At 45.2% G+C, this 22,522-nt stretch overlaps 1 protein-coding gene across 1 annotated transcript in view; it reads right to left on the bottom strand.

Annotated features, from left to right (window-relative positions):
• Positions 1–22,522, bottom strand: part of OTOP1 (otopetrin 1) — a 39,167-nt gene that overhangs the window by 9,926 nt on the left and 6,719 nt on the right. The window contains exons 3-7 of the mRNA XM_038744930.1: positions 15,483–15,564; positions 15,165–15,398; positions 12,132–12,190; positions 4,552–4,682; positions 2,603–3,555 (exon numbers count right to left, since the gene is read on the bottom strand). Of these exons, the coding sequence (XP_038600858.1) occupies positions 2,603–3,555; positions 4,552–4,682; positions 12,132–12,190; positions 15,165–15,398; positions 15,483–15,564 (1,459 nt within the window). The remainder of the gene's footprint in view (positions 1–2,602; positions 3,556–4,551; positions 4,683–12,131; positions 12,191–15,164; positions 15,399–15,482; positions 15,565–22,522) is intronic.

The following is a 22,522-nucleotide window of genomic DNA, read 5'->3' as shown; positions in this document are numbered from 1 at the left end:
CCGCCTTACCTCCTTCCCCTCCCCACAGCACCTGTATATATGTATATATGTTTGTACGTATTTATTACTCTATTTTATTTGTGCATATTTATTCTATTTATTTTATTTTGTTAATATGGTTTGTTTTGTTGTCTGTCTCCCCCTTTTAGACTGTGAGCCCGCTGTTGGGTAGGGACCGTCTCTATGTGTTGCCGACTTGTACTTCCCAAGCGCTTAGTACAGTGCTCTGCACACAGTAAGCGCTCAATAAATACGATTGAATGAATGAATGAATGAAAGAGCACGGGCTTGGGAGACAGACGTCAGAGTTTTAATCCCCACTCCACCACTTATCAACTGTGTGCCTTTGGGCAAGTCACTTCACTTCTCTGTGCCTCACTTATCTCATCTGTAAAACAGGGATTAAGACTATGAGCCCCACGTGGGACAACCTGATTACCCAGTGCTTAGAACAGTGCTCGGCACATAGTAAGCAAATCATAAATACCATCGTTATTATTATTATTACTCTACCAGTCTCTACTATGGGAGGGAGAGTCAAGCAGAGGCATCCCCTGAAAAGCGGCGTGGCTCAGTGGAAAGAGCCCGGGCTTTGGAGTCAGAGGTCATGGGTTCGAATGCCAACTCCGCCATATGTCTGCTGTGTGACCCTGGGCAAGTCACTTAACTTCTCTGAGCCTCAGTTACCTCATCTATAAAATGGGGATTAAGACGGTGAGCCCCATGTGGGACAACTTGATCACCTTGTATCCTCCCCAGCGCTTAGAACAGTGCTCTGCACATAGTAAGCACTTAACAAATGCCATCAATATTATTATTACCCTTTCTGTTCCTAGCTTGGGCAGTGGCTACGAGTGGAAGGCAACTTGCTACAAACTCCCTTGTGCTGGGCAGCAGCGGCTTGGGAGAGTCGAGGGCGGAGATTCAAGTTTACTGCTCAGAAGGAGGCAGTGGTAAAATGCTTCTGAATTTTTATTAAGAAAACTCTCTATATCCACTACCAGAACAATTGCAGATGGAGGTGGGGCCTTCTGGGAGAGATGCGTCCAGGGCGTTGCTATGGGTCGGAGACGACTCGACGGCATAAGATAAAACAGTAGTAGATCCGTATTAGTATTATTATACTTGAGGAGAACTGAGTGAATTTGTTTTGTTCTAATTTAAAATCTACCAAAAATCTCCAGGCTTCATAAAAGGATGGCTTTTCTAAATAAGAAAGCAGCATGGAAACAGCACCGTGAAATAGAGAAGCAGCGTGGCTCAGTGGAAAGAGCCCGGGCTTGGGAGTCAAAGGTCATGGGTTCTAATCCCGGCTCCACCACTTGTCAGCTGTGTGACTTTGGGCAAGTCACTTCTCTGTGCCTCAATTACCTCATCTGTAAAATGGGGATTAAGACTGTGAGCCCCACGTGGGGCAACCTGATTACATTGTATCCTCCCCAGCACTTAGAAAAGTACTGTGCATATAGAAAGTGCTTAACAAATACCATCACTATTATTATTATTGTAAATGAAAAGCCCACACTGGTATTCAAATGTGCGCATTTTGATATTTTTGGCAAGCCCTCACTTCAAGTAACTAATATTCAGACGTGTTTATTTTTTAAAAAATGTATGTTAGTTGTCAAGCGCTTACTATATGCCAGGCATTGTATTAAGTGCTAGGGTAGATGCAAGCTAATCAGGGAGGGCACAGTCCCTGTCCCACATGGGGCTCACAGTCTTAATCCCCATATTCCAGATGAGAGAACTGAAGCCCAGAGAAGTGAAGTGACTTTGCCCATGACCACGCAGCAAACAGGTGTTGGAACGGGAATTAGAACCCAGGTCCTCCTGACTCCAGACCCATGCTCTAATAATAATAATAATAATAATAATAATAATAATAATAATAATAATAATAACTATCATGGTACTTGTTAAGCCCTTACTGTGTCTCAAGCACTGTTCTAAGCGCTGGGGTAGATACAAGTTAATCAGGTTGGGCACACGGGGCTCCCAGTCTTAATCTCTATTTTCCAGATAAAGAAACTGAAGTCCAGAGAAATGAAATGATTTATCCAACGTCACAGAGCAGACAAGTGGCGGATCTGGGAATTCTGTCTCCCAGGCCCGGGCTCTCTCCACTAGACCACACTGCTTCCCTTTTGGGATTTTTTTCGACAGCTTTACAGGTTATTCATTCATTCAATCATATTTATAATAACGATGGCATTTATTAAGCGCTTACTATGTGCAAAGCACTGATCTAAGCACTAGGGAGGTTACAAGGTGATCAGGTTGCCCCACGGGGGGCTCACAGTCTTCACCCCCATTTTACAGATGAGGTAACCGAGGCACAGAGAAGTGCCTTGCCCAAAGTCACACCTCTGACAATTGGTGGAGCAGGGATTTGAACCCATGACCTATGACTCCAAAGCCGGTGCTCTTTCCACTGAGCCTCCTGAGCGCTTACTGTAGCACTGTACTAAGCACTTGGGAAGTACTAGTCGGCACCATATAGAGACGGTCCCTACCCAAAAATGGGCTCACAGTCTAGAAGGGGGAGACAGACGACAAAACAAAGCAAGTAGACAGTAGTTATATTACTGAAGCCTCTTACCGAAATGTTACAGAGGAACAAAAATGCCGCAATGTTCCTCAGGGTGCCTTTCTTGCCGTTGGCCCGCTGGGAATTCACAACACAGCCGGAAAAGTCCGGGGTCAAAGCCGCCATGGGGCCGTTCACCCGCCCGTCACCTTTCCCGTCTCCTCGGCGGTCTTGGCTCAGGCCGGGCCTCTGAGGAGGGGGCTCTCCTGCATCTGCGGGCGCCTCCGCATCCCACTCCCCATCTCCACGGGGTCGTCCGGAGCAGGGAGAAGAAAGCGACGCGGGGTTTCCATTGGACACCGTGACTATTGGAAGAGCCCCACTGTCCCCCTCCGATTTTCCCGGCTTGCGGTGGATGGCCTCAATGATGAAAAGATTCTGGATATATTTCTCCAGGACAACCAGAATGGAATAGGGCAGACTGTACCAGGTGTAGACGGGGCGGGTCTCGGCGCAGATGACCGCCAAGATGGAGCCCCAGGAGATGAGCCAGGATCCCGAAGCCGCCCCCACCAGGAGGTGGGCGTCCAGCTGCCGAGCGGGATTCTTGGAATCGTCCGGGGACCGGGCCTCCATCCTGGAAATCCGGATGCCGGCCAGCCCGGCCCCCGCCATCAGAAGCAGCGAGGCGATCGCGTGCAAATAAAACATGATCAGGGCCGACTCGCTCTGGCTCCGGGACCGGCCGATCCGGATCAGGTAGACGACCACGATGGAGATGGTGGAGGTCAGCACGGCCAACCCGAGGGCCGGGCCGGCGATCACGCCGTGAAACTTGAACTGGACTTTCTGGGGCTGTTGGCTTTCCACTTGGCGCCCGATATTCTTCCACAGGACGTAGAGCATCGTGGAGGCCAAGATGTGGTATTCTATGTTGAAAGGGTAGAGGTAGTAAATCCCTTGAGAGAATATGGAGCAGATGGTGGCGGATGAACAGTTGCACTGGGGAGTGTGATTATCTAGAACTGAAAGAGAAGACACCTTACTCCGAGACAAGGGCTAACCGAACAGCGTCAGAGACGAAGGCAAAGTGCGTGACATTTCCCTTCGCCCATCACAAAATCGCTGATGCCCACAACGATTGAGAAGCAGCGTGCTTACTGGCCCGAGCATGGGCCTGGGAATTAGAAGGTCCTGGGTTCTGATCTCTGTAATCTCACTGTAAACGGGGAACGAGCTGGTGAGCCCCAAGTGGGACAGGGACTGGGTCCAACCCAATTTGTTAGCAATAATAATAATCAATCAATCGTATTTATTGAGCACTTACTGTGTGCAGAGCACTGTACTAAGGGCTTGGGAAGTACAAGTTGGCAACATATAGAGACAGTCCCTACCCAACAGTGGGCTCACAGTCTAGAAGGGGGAGACAGAGAACAAAACATATTAACAAAATTAAATAAATAGAATAGCTATGTACAAGTAAAATAAGTAAATAAATAAATAGAGTAATAAATATGTACAAACATATATACAGGTGCTGTGGGGAAGGGAAGGAGGTAAGACAGGGCAATGGAGAGGGGGACGAGGGAGAAAGAAAGGAGGGGGCTCAGTCTGGGAAGGCCTCCTGGAGGATGTGAGCTCTCAATAGGGCCTTGAAGGCAATAATAATAATGATGGCATTTATTAAGCGCTTACTATGTGCAAAGCACTGTTCTAAGCGCTGGGGAGGTTACAAGGTGATCAGGTTGTCCCACGGGGGGCTCACAGTCTTCATCCCCATTTTACAGATGAGGGAACTGAGGCCCAGAGAAGTGAAGTGACTTGCCCAAAGTCACACAGCTGACAATTGGCGGAGCCGGGATTTGAACCCATGACCTCTGACTCCAAAGCCTGGGCTCTTTCCACTGAGCCACGCTGCTTCCCCTAGTATCCACCCCAGCGTTTAGGACGGTGCCTGGCACCTCGTAAGCGTTTAAGAAGTGCCATTCTTATTAAGAAACGCAGCAGCTGCTCTGGCTTACCTATCGTTATGTTTCCAAACCCCAGCGTAATGAGCCTTTCCTTGTGTTCATTAAGCTGATGCTTTGACTCGGCCAACACTCCGTTAGCCCACAGGAGCAAGTTGGTAAACACCGAATGGATCACCCCAAACCTAGGAAATTAAAAGAGTCGTCCTTTAAAAGGGTGAACAGATGACAAGCCCAAGCAAAGAAAATGTCAGTGGTAAGTGATGATGACGAATGCTAACGCTAAGGGTGACTTTCAAGCAATGTTATTAAGATGCTCCCTTATGTTTCAAGTCAAACTCACCAGCATGTGAGCAGATATGTGACTGTTATATCATTACATCTTACTCTTTCAAGCCCTTAGTACAGTGCTCTGCACACAGTAAGCGCTCTATACATGAGATCACGGTCATAGGTTCACATCCCGGCTCTGCCACTTAGCTGTGTGACTTTGGGCAAGTCATTTCACTTCTCTGTGCCTCAGTTCCCTCATCTGTAAAATGAGGATTAAGACTGTGATCCCCACGTGGGACAACCGGATCAACTTGTAACCTCCCCAGTGCTTAGAACAGTGCTTTGCACATAGTAAGCGCTAACAAATGCCATCACTATGCGATCGATAGGTTAATCCATAATGCTGGAACTTTTCCCTGGTCACGAATTGCATACATCATTCTCAGTTGAAATCTGACTGACATCAATTGGCTTTGCACATGATGACAGTTAATAATAATTAATAGTTATGGTATTTGTTAAGCACTTCCTATGTGTCAAGCACTGTTCTAAGCGCTGGAGTTTATATAAGCTAATCAGGTTGTCCCACATGGGGCTCACAGTCTTACTCCCCGTTTCACAGGTGAGGTAACTGAGGAACAGAGAACTTAAGTGGCTTGCCCAAGGTCACACAGAAGATAAATGGTGGAGACGGGATTAGAACCCAAGTCCTCTGACTCCCAAACCTGGGCTCTTTCCATTAACCCTTTAGACTGTGAGCCCACTGTTGGGTAGGGACTGTCTCTATATGTTGCCAACTTGTACTTCCCAAGTGCTTAGTATAGTGCTCTGCACACAGTAAGCGCTCAATAAATACGACTGATTGATTGATTGATTAACTGCTTCTCGGTTAATTTTATTAATTAATTCAGCTGAATTTCATTAGAGCTTCGATCCATGGGCGTTCCAAATCATGGAAGAACAGGATGGAACCCACATCATCTGAGCAAAGAGCCCTCTAATATGGCACTAGTGTCATGTAATAATAATGATGGCATTTTTTAGGTGCTTACTATGTGCAAAGCACTGTTCTAACTGCTGGGGAGGTTACAAGGTGATCAGGTTGTCCCACGGGGGGCTCACAGTCTTAATCCCCATTTTACAGATGAGGGAACTGAGGCCCAGAGAAGTGAAGTGACTTACCCAAAGGCACACAGCTGACATTATTGTTATTGGTCCAGTGCTCTGCACACAGTAAGCTCTCAATAAACATGATTTAATGACTGAATGGTGCAAAAAATTGTATTTATTTTGTTAATATGTTTTGTTGTCTGTCTCCCCTTTCTAGACTGTGAGCCCACTGTTGGGTAGGGACCGTCTCTATATGTTGCCAACTTGTACTTCCCAAGCACTTTGTACAGTGCTCCGCACCCAGTAAGCGCTCAATAAACACGATTTAATGACAGTTGGCAGAGCTAGGATTTGAACCCATGACCTCTGAGTCCAAAGCCTGGGCTCTTTCCATTGAGCCACGCTGCTTCCCTACAGGTCTGTACAGTTCACAAGGAGCAGAAAACCATCTCAGAGCTGGTGTTTGGAATCACCCGGCTTTGACATCTGTTTTCAGTAGCTATTTGCTGCCTGTTTGGCAGGCTAAGAGATTTCTGGATGATATTGGCAAACATGGTACTGCTTGTTTCAGAGTGGATGGGTTTTGTTTGCTGAAAATGTCTATTTTCCTTTGGCTATTCTTTAACTCGTGGACTTTATCCAATCAGAGGGCAAATTGTAAACAAAAAAAAAAGGAAACTAATACTACCGCTACTTAGAGAACGTTCATTGATAATAATGATGGCATTTATTAAGCGCTTACTATGTGCAAAGCACTGTTCTAAGCGCTGGGGAGGTTACAAGGTGATCAGGTTGTCCCACGGGGGGCTCACAGTCTTAATCCCCATTTTCCAGATGAGGTAACTGAAGCGCAGAGAAGTTAAGTGACTTGCCCAAAGTCACACAGCTGACAAGTGGCGGAGCCGGGATTCGAACCCATGACCTCTGACTCCAAAGCCCATGCTCTTTCCACTAAGCCATGCTGCTTCTCAACCTATCATATTGATATCAAATTGATAACCTATCATACACATAAAGATACAATATAGCAGTGTTCCCTCCATACGTTTCATCTGAAAATTTGCTCAAACTAAGAAAATGTTTCCTTCGAATCTGGAGTTATGGTTAAGTTTACTATTAATAATGATAATAATACTAATAACGGTGTTTGTTAAGCACAGTTCTAAGCGCTGGGGTAGATACAAGGTAATCAGGTTGTCCCCTGTGGGGCTCACAGTCTTAATCCCCATTTTCCAGATGAGGGAACTGAGGCACAGAGAAGTTAAGTGACTTGCCCAAGGTCACACAGCAGACAAGTGGTGGAGCTGGGATTAGATCCCATGATCTCTGACTCCCAAGCCGATGGTCTTCCCACTAAGCCATTCACATGCTCAATTAATAGTATTTAGTGAGTTCCTATTGGGTGCAGAACAATTTACCAGGGGTTTGGGAGAGCACGGTAAAGGTAAAATCGAATTGTACTTTCCAAATGCTTAGTATAGTGCTCTGCACAAAGTAAGTGCTCAATAAATACAATTGAATGAATGAATGAATGAATGAATAAAACAACGTAATCCCTGCTCTCGAGGGTTTTAATTTCACCAGCCCACAATGAAGTGAATTATCCAGTGTTCTTCTGATTTCGACTGCCTTTTCATTCAGTCGTGTTTATTGAGCACTTACTGTGTGCAGAGCACTACTAAGCACTTGGAAAGTACAATACAGCGACAGACAGTTTTTGAATAATAATAATTAAGCGCTTACTGTTTACCAGGCACCGTACTAAGCGTGGGTGAATACTAACAAATAGGGTTGGACATAGTCCTTGTCCCATACAGGACTCATAATCTTAATCCCCATTTGACAGATGAGGTAACTGAGGTAGAGAAGTGAAGTGACTTGCCCAAGGTCACCCAGCAGGCAAGTGTCAGAGACAGGATTAGAACTCAGGTCCTTGCTCTAACCATTAAGCCACACTGCTTCTCCAGAGGTTGAGGTGGAGGGTGGAGAGCCTGTAAAACTGGACACAGGAGGAGGACCTGCCTTTTAAATTATCTGTCTTGAATCTGACATGTCGCACCCATAGGCACAGCCCTTGTCCCTTCCTTGTCCATTCCTGTAATAGTAATAATAATAATGATAATGGTATTTGTTAAGCGCTTACTATGTGCAAAGCACTGTTCTAAGCGCTGGGGAGGTTACAAGGTGATCAGGTTGTCCCACGGGGGGGGCTCATTCATTCACTCATTCATTCACTCAATCATATTTATTGAGCACTTGCTGTGTGCAGAGCACTGTACTACGCGCTTGGGAAGTACAAGTTGGCAACATATAGAGACGGCCCCTACCCAACAATGGGCTCACAGTCTAGAAGGGGGAGACAGATAAGAAAACAAAACATGTGGACAGGTGTCAAATCATCAGGACAAATAGAATTAAAGCTAAATGCACATCATTAACAAAATAAATAGAATAGTAAATACATACAAGTAAAATAAATAGAGTAATAAATCTGTACAAACATACATACAGGTGCTGTGGGGAGGGGAGAGAGGTAGAGCGGGGGGGATGGGGAGGGGGAGAGGAAAAAGGGGGCTCAGTCTGGGAAGGCCTCCTGGAGGAGGTGAGCTCTCTGTAGGGCTTTGAAGGGAGGAAGATTGCTAGCTTGGAGGATGTGCGGAAGGAGGGTATTCCAGGCCAGGGGGAGGACGTGGGCCGGGGGTCCACGGGGGGACAGGTGAGAATGAGGTACAGTGAAGAGGTTAACGGTGGCAGAGGAGTGGAGGGTGCGGGCTGGGCTGGAGAAGGAGAGAAGGGAGGTGAGGGAGGAGGGGGCGAAGGGATGGACAGCCTTGAAGTCACGAGTGAGGCATTTTTGCTTGAAGCATAGGTTGACAGGCAGCCACTAGAGATTTTTGAGGAGGGTACAGATGAGGTAACTGAGGCACAGAGAAGTGAAGTGGCTTACCCAAAGTCACCCAGCTGACAATGGCCCATGCACTCTCACAATGGCCCCAAAAGAAGGAAGGAAGGAAACAGAACACCTGCCTACTGGTGGGGCCTGGAGCCGGATGATAAGGCACACTGGCTCCGGCAGAAAGGCTCCAGCATCGCCGGAGGGTGGGAAGTGACTGTGTGAGCCGGACATGACACCCCTTGGACAAACTGGTGTGTGCAGGCTGCTTGGGCCTCACTAATTTGAGTGACAAAGATCCACCATGGGGGAACCGGAGACATCCCTTCTTCCAGTGGGGGCTCTTTCCCGCTACCCGTGGGGTAGAACATTCATTCATTCATTCAATCATATTTATTGAGCGCTTACTGTGTGCAGAGCACTGTACTAAACACTTGGGAAGTACAAGTTGGCAACATATAGAGACGGTCCCTACCCAACAACGGGCTCACAGTCTAGAAGGAGAAGACAGACGACAAAACAAAACATGTGGACAGGTGTCAAGTCGTCAGAACAAATAGAATTAAAGCCAAATGCTCATCATTAACAAATCACTGCCTGTTCTGACTATGAGTATACAGAAAGATCGCCATCACCTGTGCTCTTCCCACTAAGCCATTCACTTGTTCAATTAAATAGTATTTAGTGAGTACCTACCGGGTGGAGAACAGTTTACCAGGGGTCTGGGAGAGCACAGTAAGGGTAAAATCGAATTGCACTTTCATCATCAATCGTATTTATTGAGCGCTTATTATGTGCAGAGAACTGTACTAAGCGCTTGGGAAGTACAAATTGGCAACATATAGAGACAGTCCCTACCCAACAGTTGGCTCACAGTCTAAAAGGGGGAAACAAAGAACAAAACCAAACATACTAACAAAATAAAATAAATAGAATAGCTATGCACAAGTAAAATAAATAAATAAATAAATAAGTAGAGTAATAAATATGTACAAACATATATACATATATACAGGTGCTGTGGGGAAGGGAAGGAGGTAAGATGGGGGGGGATGGAGAGGGGGACGAGGGGGAGAGGAAGGAAGGGGCTCAGTCTGGGAAGGCCTCCTGGAGGAGGTGAGCTCTCAGCAGGGCCTTGAAGGGAGGAAGAGAGCTAGCTTGGCGGATGGGCAGAGGGAGGGCATTCCAGGCCCGGGGGATGACGTGGGCCGGGGGTCGATGGCGGGACAGGCGAGAACGAGGTACGGTGAGGAGATTAGCGGCAGAGGAGCCGAGGGTGCTTAGTACAGTGCTCTGTACAAAGTAAGTGCCATCCTCTCTCCTCCCCTTCCTACCTCCCACCACTACACCAATCAATCAATCAATCGTATTTATTGAGCGCTTACTGTGTGCAGAGCACTGTACTAAGCGCAGAACACCTGTGCAATGTTCTACAGCTTAGTGGAAAGAGCCCGGTTTGGGAGTCAAGGATCATGGGTTCTAATCCCAGCTCCGCCACGTGTCAGCTGTGTGACTTTAGGCAAGTCACTTCACTTCTCTGTGACTCAGTTACCTCATCTGTAAAATAGAGATTAAGACTGTGAGCCCCACGTGGGACAACTTTGTATCTATCCCAGTGTTGGAGCAGTGCTCGGCATATAGTAAGCACTTAACAAATACCATCATCACCATTATTATTAGGCCTACTGGATTCCCCTGTTCCTGGGTCACAGGGGGACATAGAGCCCCAGGGAAATGATGAATGTTTCTGAAAAATCAAAATCAGTACCTCTCCCAGCCCCTAACCACATTCCCCTTGCTACTCAAGGGGTTTTGGAGGAGCCCCAGGGAAATGATGAATGTTTCTGAAAAATCAAAATCAGTATCTCTCCCAGCCCCTAACCACATTCCCCTTGCTACTCAAGGGGTTTTGGAGGAGCCCCAGGGAAATGATGAATGTTTCTGAAAAATCAAAATCAGTATCTCTCCCAGCCCCTAACCACATTCCCCTTGCTACTCAAGGGGTTTTGGAGGAGCCCCAGGGAAATGATGAATGTTTCTGAAAAATCAAAATCAGTATCTCTCCCAGCCCCTAACCACATTCCCCTTGCTACTCAAGGGGTTTTGGAGGAGCCCCAGGGAAATGATGAATGTTTCTGAAAAATCAAAATCAGTATCTCTCCCAGCCCCTAACCACATTCCCCTTGCCACTCGAGGGGTTTTGGAGAAAGGGTGTCCCTCTCTATGCCTCTCTAGCCACCCGAGTTGGGCCATGTTCCCACAGGGCCTTGGACCGAATTTTTCTCCCTCAAAAACCTACAACACATCAGAGGGAGAGCCATCCTCTCTCCTCTCCCCAACGGAAGCTGGGGTGGTCTACACGGCGACAATAATTGGGAGGGCAGTTGACTCCAACGCCTTGGGAAGCAGAAAAGAACGGGTGACACCGTGGTGCGTACCGTTCAAAGTGGCGACAGCGACAATTGCTGGGGGTGGGAGGTGGCACCAATAGAACAGGCGTCTTCGAAGCCCAGCACGTGCAGACACCCAACAATCAAATCGTCGAGACCCTCATAGCGGGCGGGTCTGGGCTGAGGGATTCTGAGTGTCCTCTCCATTTGGCAGGAGGTCCCGGCCCGACCGATTCGAACACCATTAGACTTTTCTCACCGCGGTGAAGAGCAGGGGACGGGCTGGGCCAGAGACTCGAAGGGCGAGGTGTCAGGGTGAGGAAATTGGGTGGGGAGTGGAGAGAGATGACTCCGGGCACATCTCCTGAAGGAGATGTCCCTTTAACAGTTTTGGGAGAGGAAGAGGAGGGAGGAGAGCGGTGGCCTAGAAAACTCGAAGTGGGAAGGGGCCGCCCTTTGAGAGCTTTTGTCTTTTTTTAATTTTGATAATATTAAGCGCTTACTATGTGTGAAACACAGTTCAAAGTGCCGGGGTAGATAAAAAGGTAATCAGGTTGGATACTATCCATGTCCCACATGGGGCTCACAATCTTACTCCCCATTTTACAGATGAGGTAACTCAGTCACACTAAAACAAGTGACTGAGTTGGGATAAGAACCCAAGACCTTCAGACTCCCAGGGCAATGCTTTATCAGTGAGGCCTAGTAAATTCTATGCCAAAGGGTACCAAGAGAGTTGAAAAATTACCAAATTGCTTTTACCCCACAAAAGCACTATGGTGCAAAAGATACAAACACACACATACACACAAAAAAAAAAACCCAGCTGTCCCCCCAACCAGGAAAAGTCTTTACTACAACACCAGGAGAGGGAGAACTCAGTACAATATCATCAGTTAGTCGTCTTTTTTGTTGACCGTTTTACCCAAATTAAAAGCAATGCCGAAGCAAGGACCCATTCTCTTTACCTTTCAAGCGTTTTGAAAGATTGAATGATATCCTTGGCATGATTCCAAAGGAAATAGACCTAAAATGGAAATAGACATAGAAAAGAGTATCAGTGGGAGAGTGGCCCTACTTTCAAATCCACGCTAAGCTACAAAAATGTGACAAGAAGTAGGAGAAAACTTTCTCAGCAGTAATGATCCATGGCCTCCTGACTCTAGTCATTCATTCCTTCATTCATTCAATTGTATTTATTGAGCGCTTACTGTGTGCAGAGCACTGTACTAAGCACTTGGGAAGTACAAGTTGGCAACATATGGAGACGGTCCCTACCCAACAATGGGCTCACAGTCTAGAAGGGGGAGACTGACAACAAAACAAAACATGTAGACAGGTGTCAAAATCATCAGAACAAATAAAATCATAGCTATATGCACACCATTAACAAAATTAATAGACTAGTAAATATGTACAAGGAAAATAAATAGAGTAATAAATCTGTACAAATATATACAAGTGCTGTGGGGAGGGGAGGAAGTGAGCTCTCAGTAGGGCTTTGAAGGGAGGAAGAGAGCTAGCTTGGCAGATGTGCGGAGGGAGGGCATTCCAGGCCCGGGGGAGGACGTGGGCCGGGGGTCGACGGCGGGACAGGTGAGAACGAGGCACGGTGAGGAGATTAGCGGCAGAGGAGCGGAGGGTGCGGGCTGGGCAGTAGAAGGAGAGAAGGGAGGTGAGGTAGGAGGGGGCGAGGGGATGGACAGCCTTGAAGCCCAGGGTGAGGAGTTTCTGCCTGATGCGTAGGTTGATCGGTAGCCACTGGAGATTTTTGAGGAGGGGAGTAACATGCCCAGAGCGTTTCTGCACAAAGATGATCCGGGCAGTGGCGTGAAGTATAGATTGAAGTGGGGAGAGACAGGAGGATGGGAGATCGGAGAGGAGGCTGATGCAGTAATCCAGCCGGGGTAGGATGAGAGATTGAACCAGCAAGGTAGCGGTTTGGATGGAGAGGAAAGGGCGGATCTTGGCGATGTTGCGGAGGTGAGACCGGCAGGTTTTGGTGGTAGATTGGATGTGATCCACATCCAATGTGGTACCTACTTAGTCTGGTAGCCCCTTGTAAGTATCCCAGGGCTTAGTATAGTGCTTGGCACATAGTAAGCGTGGCTCAGTGGAAAGAGCACGGGCTTGGGAGCCAGAAGTCCTGGGTTCTAATCCCGGCACCTCCACTTGTCAGCTGTGTGACTTTGGGCAAGTCACTTAACTTCTCTGGGCCTCAGTTACCTCATCTGTAAAATGAGGATTAAGACTTTGAGTCTCATGTGGGACAACCTGATTACCTTGTATCTCCCCCAGTGCTTAGAACAGTGCTTGGTGTGTAGTAAGTGCTTAACAACTACCAAAATTATTATTATAGTAAGCTTTAACAAATACCACAATTATCTACCTCAGTACAGTGCTTGGCAAATAGTAAGCACTTAACAAATACCACAATTATCCTTTTCATTATTAAAAAACAAAGGTTTATCAAAGTTGACGGTGTGTTGTATCATTAAGTAATAATAATAACAATTTTGGTATTTGTTAAACACTTACTATGTTCCAGGCACTGTACTAAGTGCTGGAGTGGATACCAGCAAATGGGGTTGGACACAGTTCCTGTCCCAGGTAGGGCTCACTGTCTCAATCCTCATTTTACAGACGAGCGAACTGAGGCACATAAAAGTGAAGTGACTTCATTCATTCACTCAATCGTATTTATTGAGCGCTTACTGTGTGCAGAGCACTGTACTAAGCACTTGGGAAGTACAAGTCGGCAACATATAGAGACGGTCCCTACCCAAAAGGGGCTCACAGTCTAGAAGGGACTTGACCAAGGTCACACAGCAGACAAGCAACGGAGCTGGTAAACCCTCTGTGGGCAGGGATTGTCTCTCTCTGTTGCTGTATTGTACTTTCCAAGTGCTTAGTACAGTGTTCTGCACACTGTAAGCATCCAATAACTATGGCTGAAAGAATGAATGAATGAACCCATGGCCTTCTGATTCCCAGACTTCTGCTCTATCCACTATGCCATGCTGCTTCTCATATTATAATTATTCATAATAATGATATTATAGTATTAATAATATTAAGTATTAAGTTATTATATATGATATGTTATATGTTATATATTATAATAATATATAATTATATTATGTTATTGTTTATTGTCTGTTATAATATTAATATATTGTTGATATATTAATATGCGATTATTAATTGTACATATCTATTCTATTTATTTTATTTTGTTAGTATGCTTGGTTTTGTTCTCTGTCTCCCCCTTTTAGACTGTGAACCCACTGTTGGGTAGGGACCGCCTCTATATGTTGCCAACTTGTACTTCCCAAGCGCTTAGTACAGTGCTCTGCACACAGTAAGTTCTCAATAAATACGATCGATTGATTGATATTATTATTTCTAATTTATTTATTGTTTAATCATGTTATTGTTGATATATTATAATTATATTAGATACTATATAATGGTATATTAATTATTGATATCGATAATAATATTGGTGTTATATTTTTATATTATTAATTATAGCATATTAATATATTATATTTAAATAATGTAAATTTAGTAATTTATAATTAGCCAGATACTAATTATAGCACTTGGCTTTCTAGAGCGATAATCATTGTCTTTCAGTTCATTAAAATCCCGTCAGGAATGTTTGGGCAATGAACTACTCCATCTCACTGTGAGCCCACTGTTGGGTAGGGACTGTCTCTATATGTTGTCAGCTTGTACTTCCCAAGCGCTTAGTACAGTGCTCTGCACACAGTAAGCGCTCAATAAATACGATTGATTGATTGATCTCTCAAAGGGGTCACCTGGAGACCAGGATATTTAACGACTCACCCAAGGGGACAGACCCGCATTAGATACAGCCCCTATCATCCTAGGCTGTTTCGGATCAATTAATGCTCTTGTAAAGTCACGTCGCCCTGAGCAACAGTAACATGATGACAAAAGAAAGTAATAAAAAAAAGACATAGGTTCGTTTTTACCTGGAACACGGTATGTATAGCGTGTATAACCGGAAAAACACCTTCCGTGGCTGATAAGCATTCTGAAAATCCAATAAAGTAGCCAATTTTAAAGGATCCCAGAATGAGAGTAATAATGGCAAATAATGTAATGCTCCCTGAACAAGACAAAAAGAACAACGTGTTAATTGGCAGGGAAATTCCTTCAGAATTATACTCGACCAAACACGAAGAGGGATCTCCAAAGGCCATTTCCTTAGGAAAATCAAAGAAAGACATGAGAAAACCCACATATCACAATAAGGGTTTGTGAGGTCTAAAGGATTTTTGTTACCGTACTCTCGAATCTTTAAAGACATTGTACCGTTCAGGACAGGCCGAGGTAACTGAATCACATGCGACATGTGTTAACGCTCTGTAACTACATGGAAAACTTTATGACTCACAAAGGTGAACAATGAAGTTATAGTTCCCAGATCCAAGAATTCCTCAAAGAAGAGTAATGCAATCACTTGGCAGCCTGTTTCCATTGTTTGGAGGGACACACTAAGTCACTATGGAGTCCTAACAAAAATGGAATCGCCTAAGGCCTTGTTTTTTCCTTGAAAAGAACTTGGAAGATATTCAAACCACTGCAGATATTCAGCATTAAATGAAGATAGTTTGCAACGATAGATTTTCTTCTAGCTTCTGAAAAACCTCGATCGGTTTTCTGTAGGTTGGCTACTTAATTATGGTGCCAGGATCTCCAATTTTTTTCTTTAAGGATACCTCTTGAACCATCAGGAAAAGAGATCTGTTAGAGTTATTTGTACTGAGCCTTATCGTAACGTTTTGTGACAACTGAGGTGGAGGAAATATTGTCATTTTTTTTTAATGGCATTTATTAAGCGCTTACTATGTGCAAAGCACTGTTCTAAGCGCTGGGGAAGTTACAAGGCGATCAGGTTGTCCCTCAGGGGGCTCACAGTCTTAATCCCCATTTTACAGAGGAGGTAACTGAGGCCCAGAGAAGTGAAGTGACTTGCCCAAAGTCACACAGCTGACAACTGGCAGAGCTGGGATTTGAACCCATGACCTCTGACTCCAAAGCCCGGGCTCTTTCCACTGAGCCATGCTGCTTCTCTAACATTTATTCAACATTAAGGGCAGATTTGCTGGTATTACAAATCGAAGGGTCACTGAGATGGAGGAAATATTGTCATTTTATTCAACATTAAGGGCAGATTCGCTGGTATTACAAATCGAAGGGTCGCTGATCGTGTAAGCTCATACCTAGACTGCCAACTCGGTGCCTGACACTGATCTAAGCACTGGGGGAGATAATAATAATAACAATGATAATGGCATTTGTTAAGTGCTTACTATGTGCAAGGCACTGTTCTAAGCGCTGGGGGAGATAATAACAATAATAACAATAATAATGGCATTTGTTAAGTGCTTACTATGTGCAAGGCACTGTTCTAAGCGCTGGGGGAGATAATAATAATAGTAACAATAATAATGGCATTTGTTAAGTGCTTACTATGTGCAAGGTACTGTTCTAAGCGCTGGGGGAGATAATGATAATGGCATTTGTTAAGTGCTTACTATGTGCAAGGCACTGTTCTAAGCTCTGGGGGAGATAATAATAATAATAACAATAATAATGGCGTTTGTTAAGTGCTTACTATGTGCAAGGCACTGTTCTAAGCGCTGGGGGAGATAATAATAATAATAACAATAATAATGGCGTTTGTTAAGTGCTTACTATGTGCAAGGTACTGTTCTAAGCGCTGGGGGAGATAATAATAATAAAAATAACAATAATAATGGCATTTGTTAAGTGCTTACTATGTGCAAGGCACTGTTCTAAGCGCTGGGGGAGATAATAATAATAATAACAATAATAATGGCGTTTGTTAAGTGCTTACTATGTGCAAGGTCCTGTTCTAAGCGCTGGGGGAGATAATAATAATAAAAATAACAATAATAATGGCATTTGTTAAGTGCTTACTATGTGCAAGGCACTGTTCTAAGCGCTGTGGGAGACACAAGGTGATCAGGTTGTCCCACAGGGAGCTCCCAGTCTTCAACCCCATTTTACAGATGAGGTAACTGAGGCTCAGAGAAGTTAAGTGACTTGTCCAAGGTCACACAGCAGACGTGGCGGAGCGGGATTAGAACCCATGACCTCTGACTCCCAAGCCCATGCTGTATCCACTATACTCTCCCAAGCACTTAAAACAGTGCTCTGCACACAGTAAGCACTTAATATATATGATTGATTGATCGATTGATCATGTCCATTAGCAGATGACCTTAAACGATTGCTAAAAGGCAGTGATTGATGCTGTAATCAATCAATCAATCGTATTTATTGATCGTTTACTGTGTGCAGAGCACTGGACTAAGCGCTTGGGAAGTACAAGTTGGCAACATATAGAGACAGTCCCTACCCAACAAGTGGGCTCACAGTCTAGAATATGTTGCTATACCTTCTATCACGTTTAGCCAAATGTCCTCTAGATTATCATTTACAGAAGTCATTCTTAATCATTCCGAATAACCCTGGGGAAAAGAAAAACATATATCCACACTGAAAATCTTGTGGGAGTCACTTTTAAAATCCCACAGATGAACCTTTTTATAAACCTTGGTGAATAGGCCAAAGAATAATTGAAAATTGTTCAAAAAGCAGCGTGCAACTTAACCCAGAGGATTTCAAATCTTTACAGGAAGATTTTGTGAGCACTTTACTGCTTTTCGAAAAGACTAAAGTAATCCCTTGCAATGAGAAAGACTTTAAAACCGATTTTTAATTTAACAAACCTCCTCCCTGCCCCGCCTCTAGAATGTAAGCTCGTTGTGGGCAGGGAATGTGTCGATTTATTGTTGTATTGTACTCTCCCAAGCGCTCAGTACAGTGCTCTGTACTCAGTAAGTGCTCAATAAATATGATTGAATGAATGAATGAATTTAAAAGATGTAACTTGGAAAATTTTGGAATTTGGCCTTGCACTTGGAAATATCTTCTTGCCTTCACTAAAGTTGGTAAAAAATACATTGAATACAGTATATTTAGTCATGGTCATGCTTAAACTGGGCACATTATGGTTATTTCAACTAGTTACAACTACTGAAGTTTCCTTGAAGGTCTTTCATCAATATTTCATAAATATTCAGGGAGATTTAAAAAGAAAAATAAATAACAGCCCTTCCATTAATTTGAAGTAATAATATTTTTCATGTTCTTATTTAGAAGGGAAAATTGAGCTATATAGAGGAAAAACCTTACGGTGAGAAGCAGTGTGGGCCAGTGGAAAGAGCATGGGCTTTGGAGTCAGAGGTCATGGGTTCTAATCCCGCTCCGCCACATGTCTGCTGTGTGACCTTGGGCAAGTCACTTCACTTCTCTGTGCCTCAGTTACCTCATCTGTAAAATGGGGATGAAAACTGTGAGCCCCACGTGGGACAACCTGATCACCTTGTAACCTCCCCAGCACTTAGAACAGTGCTTTGCACGTAGTAAGTGCTTAACAAATACCATCATTATTATTAGATCAAATGATAATTTTTGGTTTGTTTTTGTGTTTTTTATCGTATTTGTTAAGTTTTTGCTATGAATACAACGTCAAGTGCATTGTTCCAACCACTGGAGGAGATACGAATCACTCAAGTTGGACCCAGTCCTATATAATAATAATAGTGGCATTTATTAGGTGCTTACTATTTGCCAGGCACTGTACTAAGCACTGGGGTGGATTCAAGAAAATCAAGTTGGACAGTCAATCAATCAATCAATCAATCGTATTTATTGAGCACTTACTGTGTGCAGAGCACTGTACTAAGCGCTTGGGAAGTCCAAGTTGGCAACATATAGGTCCCTACCCAACAGTGGGCTCACAGTCTAGAAGGGGGAGACAGAGAACAAAACCAAACATATTAACAAAATAAAATAAATAGAATAGCTATGTACAAGTAAAATAAATAATAAATAGAGTAATAAATCCGTACAAACATATATACATATATACAGGTGCTGTGGGGAAGGGAAGGAGGTAAGGCGGGGGGGATGGAGATTCACAGGCTCAATTCCCATTTTACAGAGGAGGTAACTGAGGCCCGGAGACGTCTAGAGGGGGTGACGGACCTTAATAGAAATAAAGAAATGACAGCTCTGCACATAAGTGGTGTGGGGCTGGGAGGGGGGATGAACAAAGGGAGCAGGTTGGGGTGAAGCAGAAGGGAGTGGGAGAAGAGGAAAGGCCGGTTTAATCAGGGAAGGCCTCCTGGAGGAGATGGGCCTTCAATAAAGCCCAATAAGCTCTTCCTACGGGCTTTGAGCGACTATTCTGTGTGTTGGGCAGTGGGGAAAGCACGCTTGGTGAATCAGACGAATGTGGCCTAGTGGAACAGTGGAAAGAGCCTGGGCTTTGGAGTCAGAGGTCATGGGTTCAAATCCCGGCTCTGCCAACTGTCAGCTGTGTGACACTGGGCAAGTCACTTCACTTCTCTGGGCCTCAGCTACCTCATCTGTAAAATGGGGATTGACTGTGAACCCCCCATGGGACAATCTGATCACCTTGTTACCTCCCCAGAGCTTAGAACAGTACTTTGGGTCGATAGAAGCAGCTTGGCTCAATGGAAAGAGCATGGGCTTGGGAGTCAGAGGTCATGAGTTCAAATCCTGGCTCCGCCAATTGTCAGCTGTGTGACTTTGGGCAAGCCACTTCACTTCTCTGTGCCTCAGTTGCCTCATCTGTAAAATGGGGATTAAGACTGTGAGCCCCACGTGGGACAACCTCATCAACTTGTATCCTCCCCAGCGCTTAAAACAGTGCTTTGAACATAGTAAGTGCTTAACAAATGCTATTATTATTATTATTATTATTATTATTACTTTGCACATAGTAAGCACTTAATAAATGCCATCCAGTGCTTAAAACAGTGCTTTGCACATAGTAAGTCACTTCACTTCTCTGTGCCTCAGTTGCCTCATCTGTTAAATGGGGATTAAGACTGTGAGCCCCACGTGGGACAACCTCATCACCTTGTATCCTCCCCAACGCTTAGAACAGTGCTTTGCACATAGTAAGCGCTTAACAAATGCTATCATTATTATTATTATTATTATTACTTTGCATATAGTAAGTGCTTAATAAATGCCATCCAGCACTTAGAACAGTGCTTTGCACATAGTAAGGGCTTAATAAATGCCATCATTATTATTCCAAGCGCTTAGTACAGTGCTCTGCACATAGTAAGTGCTCTATAAATACGACTGAATGAATGAAAGGGCAAGGGCTTGGGAAGCAGAGGACCTGGCCTCTGATCCCTGCTCCACCACTCGTCTAGGTGAAATCTTGGGCAGGTCACTTAACTCTAGTACAATGCTAAGCACTTAATACAGTGCTCTGCACACAGCAAGCGCTCAATAAATACGACTGAACTGAATGAACTTCTCTGTCCCTCAGTTTCCTCATCCTTCAAATAGGGATTCATTGCCTATTTCTCCCTGCTACTTAGATGATGAACCCCATCCGACTTGTACTTCCCAAGCGCTTAGTGCAGCGCTCTGCACACAGTAAGCACTCAATAAATACGATTGAATGAATGAATTTGAGACGAGGACTGTGTCCAACCTGATTATCTGGTATCTACCCCATCATTAGTACAGCGTTTGACACTCAATGAAGGCCACGGCTACTTTTATCAGAGATCCTAGATATTCCATTTGGAAACTCCAAGACTTTAGAGGTTGATGTGGTTCATCAGGCTCTTCAGTTGGAGACCAGGAATTCAGTACCTTCTCCTTCCTTAGGATTCAGAGCTCTGGACATTCTTTCAGGATAATGACACGGGTGGCTTTGACAAAATCACCTCGATCCCATTGCCTGCATCAATCAATCAATCAATCGTATTTATTGAGCGCTTACTGTGTGCAGAGCACTGTACTAAGCGCTTGGGAAGTACAAGTTGGCAACATATAGAGACAGTCCCTACCCAACAGTGGGCTCACAGTCTAAAAGGGGGAGACGGAGAACAAAACCAAACCTACTAACAAAATAAAATAAATAGAATAGACATGTACCAGTAAAATAAATAAATAGAGTAATAAATATGTACAAATATATATGCATATATACAGGTGCTGTGGGGAAGGGAAGGAGGTAAGATGGGGGGGATGGAGAAGGGGACGAGGGGGAGAGGAAGGAAGGGGCTCCGTCTGGGAAGGCCTCCTGGAGGAGGTGAGCTCTCAGTAGGGCCTTGAAGGGAGGAAGAGAGCTAGCTTGGCAGATGGGCAGAGGGAGGGCATTCCAGGCCAGGGGGAGGACGTGGGCCAGGGGTCGATGGCGGGACAGGCGAGAACGAGGCAAGGTGAGGAGATTAGCGGCGGAGGAGCGGAGGGTGCGGGCTGGGCTGGAGAAGGAGAGAAAGGAGGTGAGGTAGGAGGGGGCGAGGTGATGGATGGACAGCCTTGAAGCCCAGGGTGAGGAGTTTCTGCCTAATGCGCAGATTGATTGGAGATTTTTGAGGAGGGGAGAACCATCACACGAACCCGTTTCGTCTTATAAATAGGGAACGCGTGACATCAGACTCTCTTCCAGGGAGTTTGCCACCATTCCTTAGCCAAAGTTTCACAAGCCTGTCTCACAAGCCCACAACCTCGGTGTCATCCTTGACTCCGCTCTCTCATTCACCGCATTTATCCAACGGGTCTCACCTTCATTACATGGCCAAGATCCGCCCTTTCCTCTGCCTCCAAACCCCTACCATGTTAGTGCAATCTCTCATCCTATCTATCCCGACTGGATTACTGCATCAGCCTCCTTTCTGACCTCCCATTCTCCTGCCTCTCCCCACTTCAGTCTGTACTTCACTCTGTTGCCCGGATTATCTTTCTACAGAAATGCTCTGGGCATGTAACTCCCCTCCTCAAAACTCTCCAGTGGTTGCCTATTAACCTTCGAATCAAGCAAAAACTCCTCACTCTCGGCTTCAAAGCTGTCCATCCCCTCTCCCCCTCATCCCTCATCTCCCTTCTCTCTTTCTCCAGCCCAGCCCACACCCTCCGCTCCTCTGAGGCCGCTAACCTCCTCACTGGGCCTCGTTCTCGCCTGTCCCGCCGTCGACCCCCGGCCCACATCCTACCTCTGGCCTGGAATGCCCTCCCTCCTCACATCCTCCAAACAATCACTCTTCCCCCCTTCAAAGCCCTACTGAAGGTGCACCTCCTCCAAGAGGCCTTCCCAGATTAAGCCCCCTTTTCCTCAGCTCCCCCTCCCTTCCACGTCACTTCGACTCACTCCCTTTCCTCTTCCTTCCATCCCTGTCCCGCAGCACTTATGTTTACAATTCTACTTATGTAGGGATTGTCTCTATATGTTGCCAATTTG

The sequence above is a fragment of the Tachyglossus aculeatus genome, chromosome 4 (assembly GCF_015852505.1).
Source record: "Tachyglossus aculeatus isolate mTacAcu1 chromosome 4, mTacAcu1.pri, whole genome shotgun sequence".
Taxonomy (NCBI): Eukaryota; Metazoa; Chordata; class Mammalia; order Monotremata; family Tachyglossidae; genus Tachyglossus; species Tachyglossus aculeatus.
The sequence above is the reverse complement of the archived record's forward strand: the minus strand, read 5'-3'. Positions and strand labels throughout refer to the sequence as shown.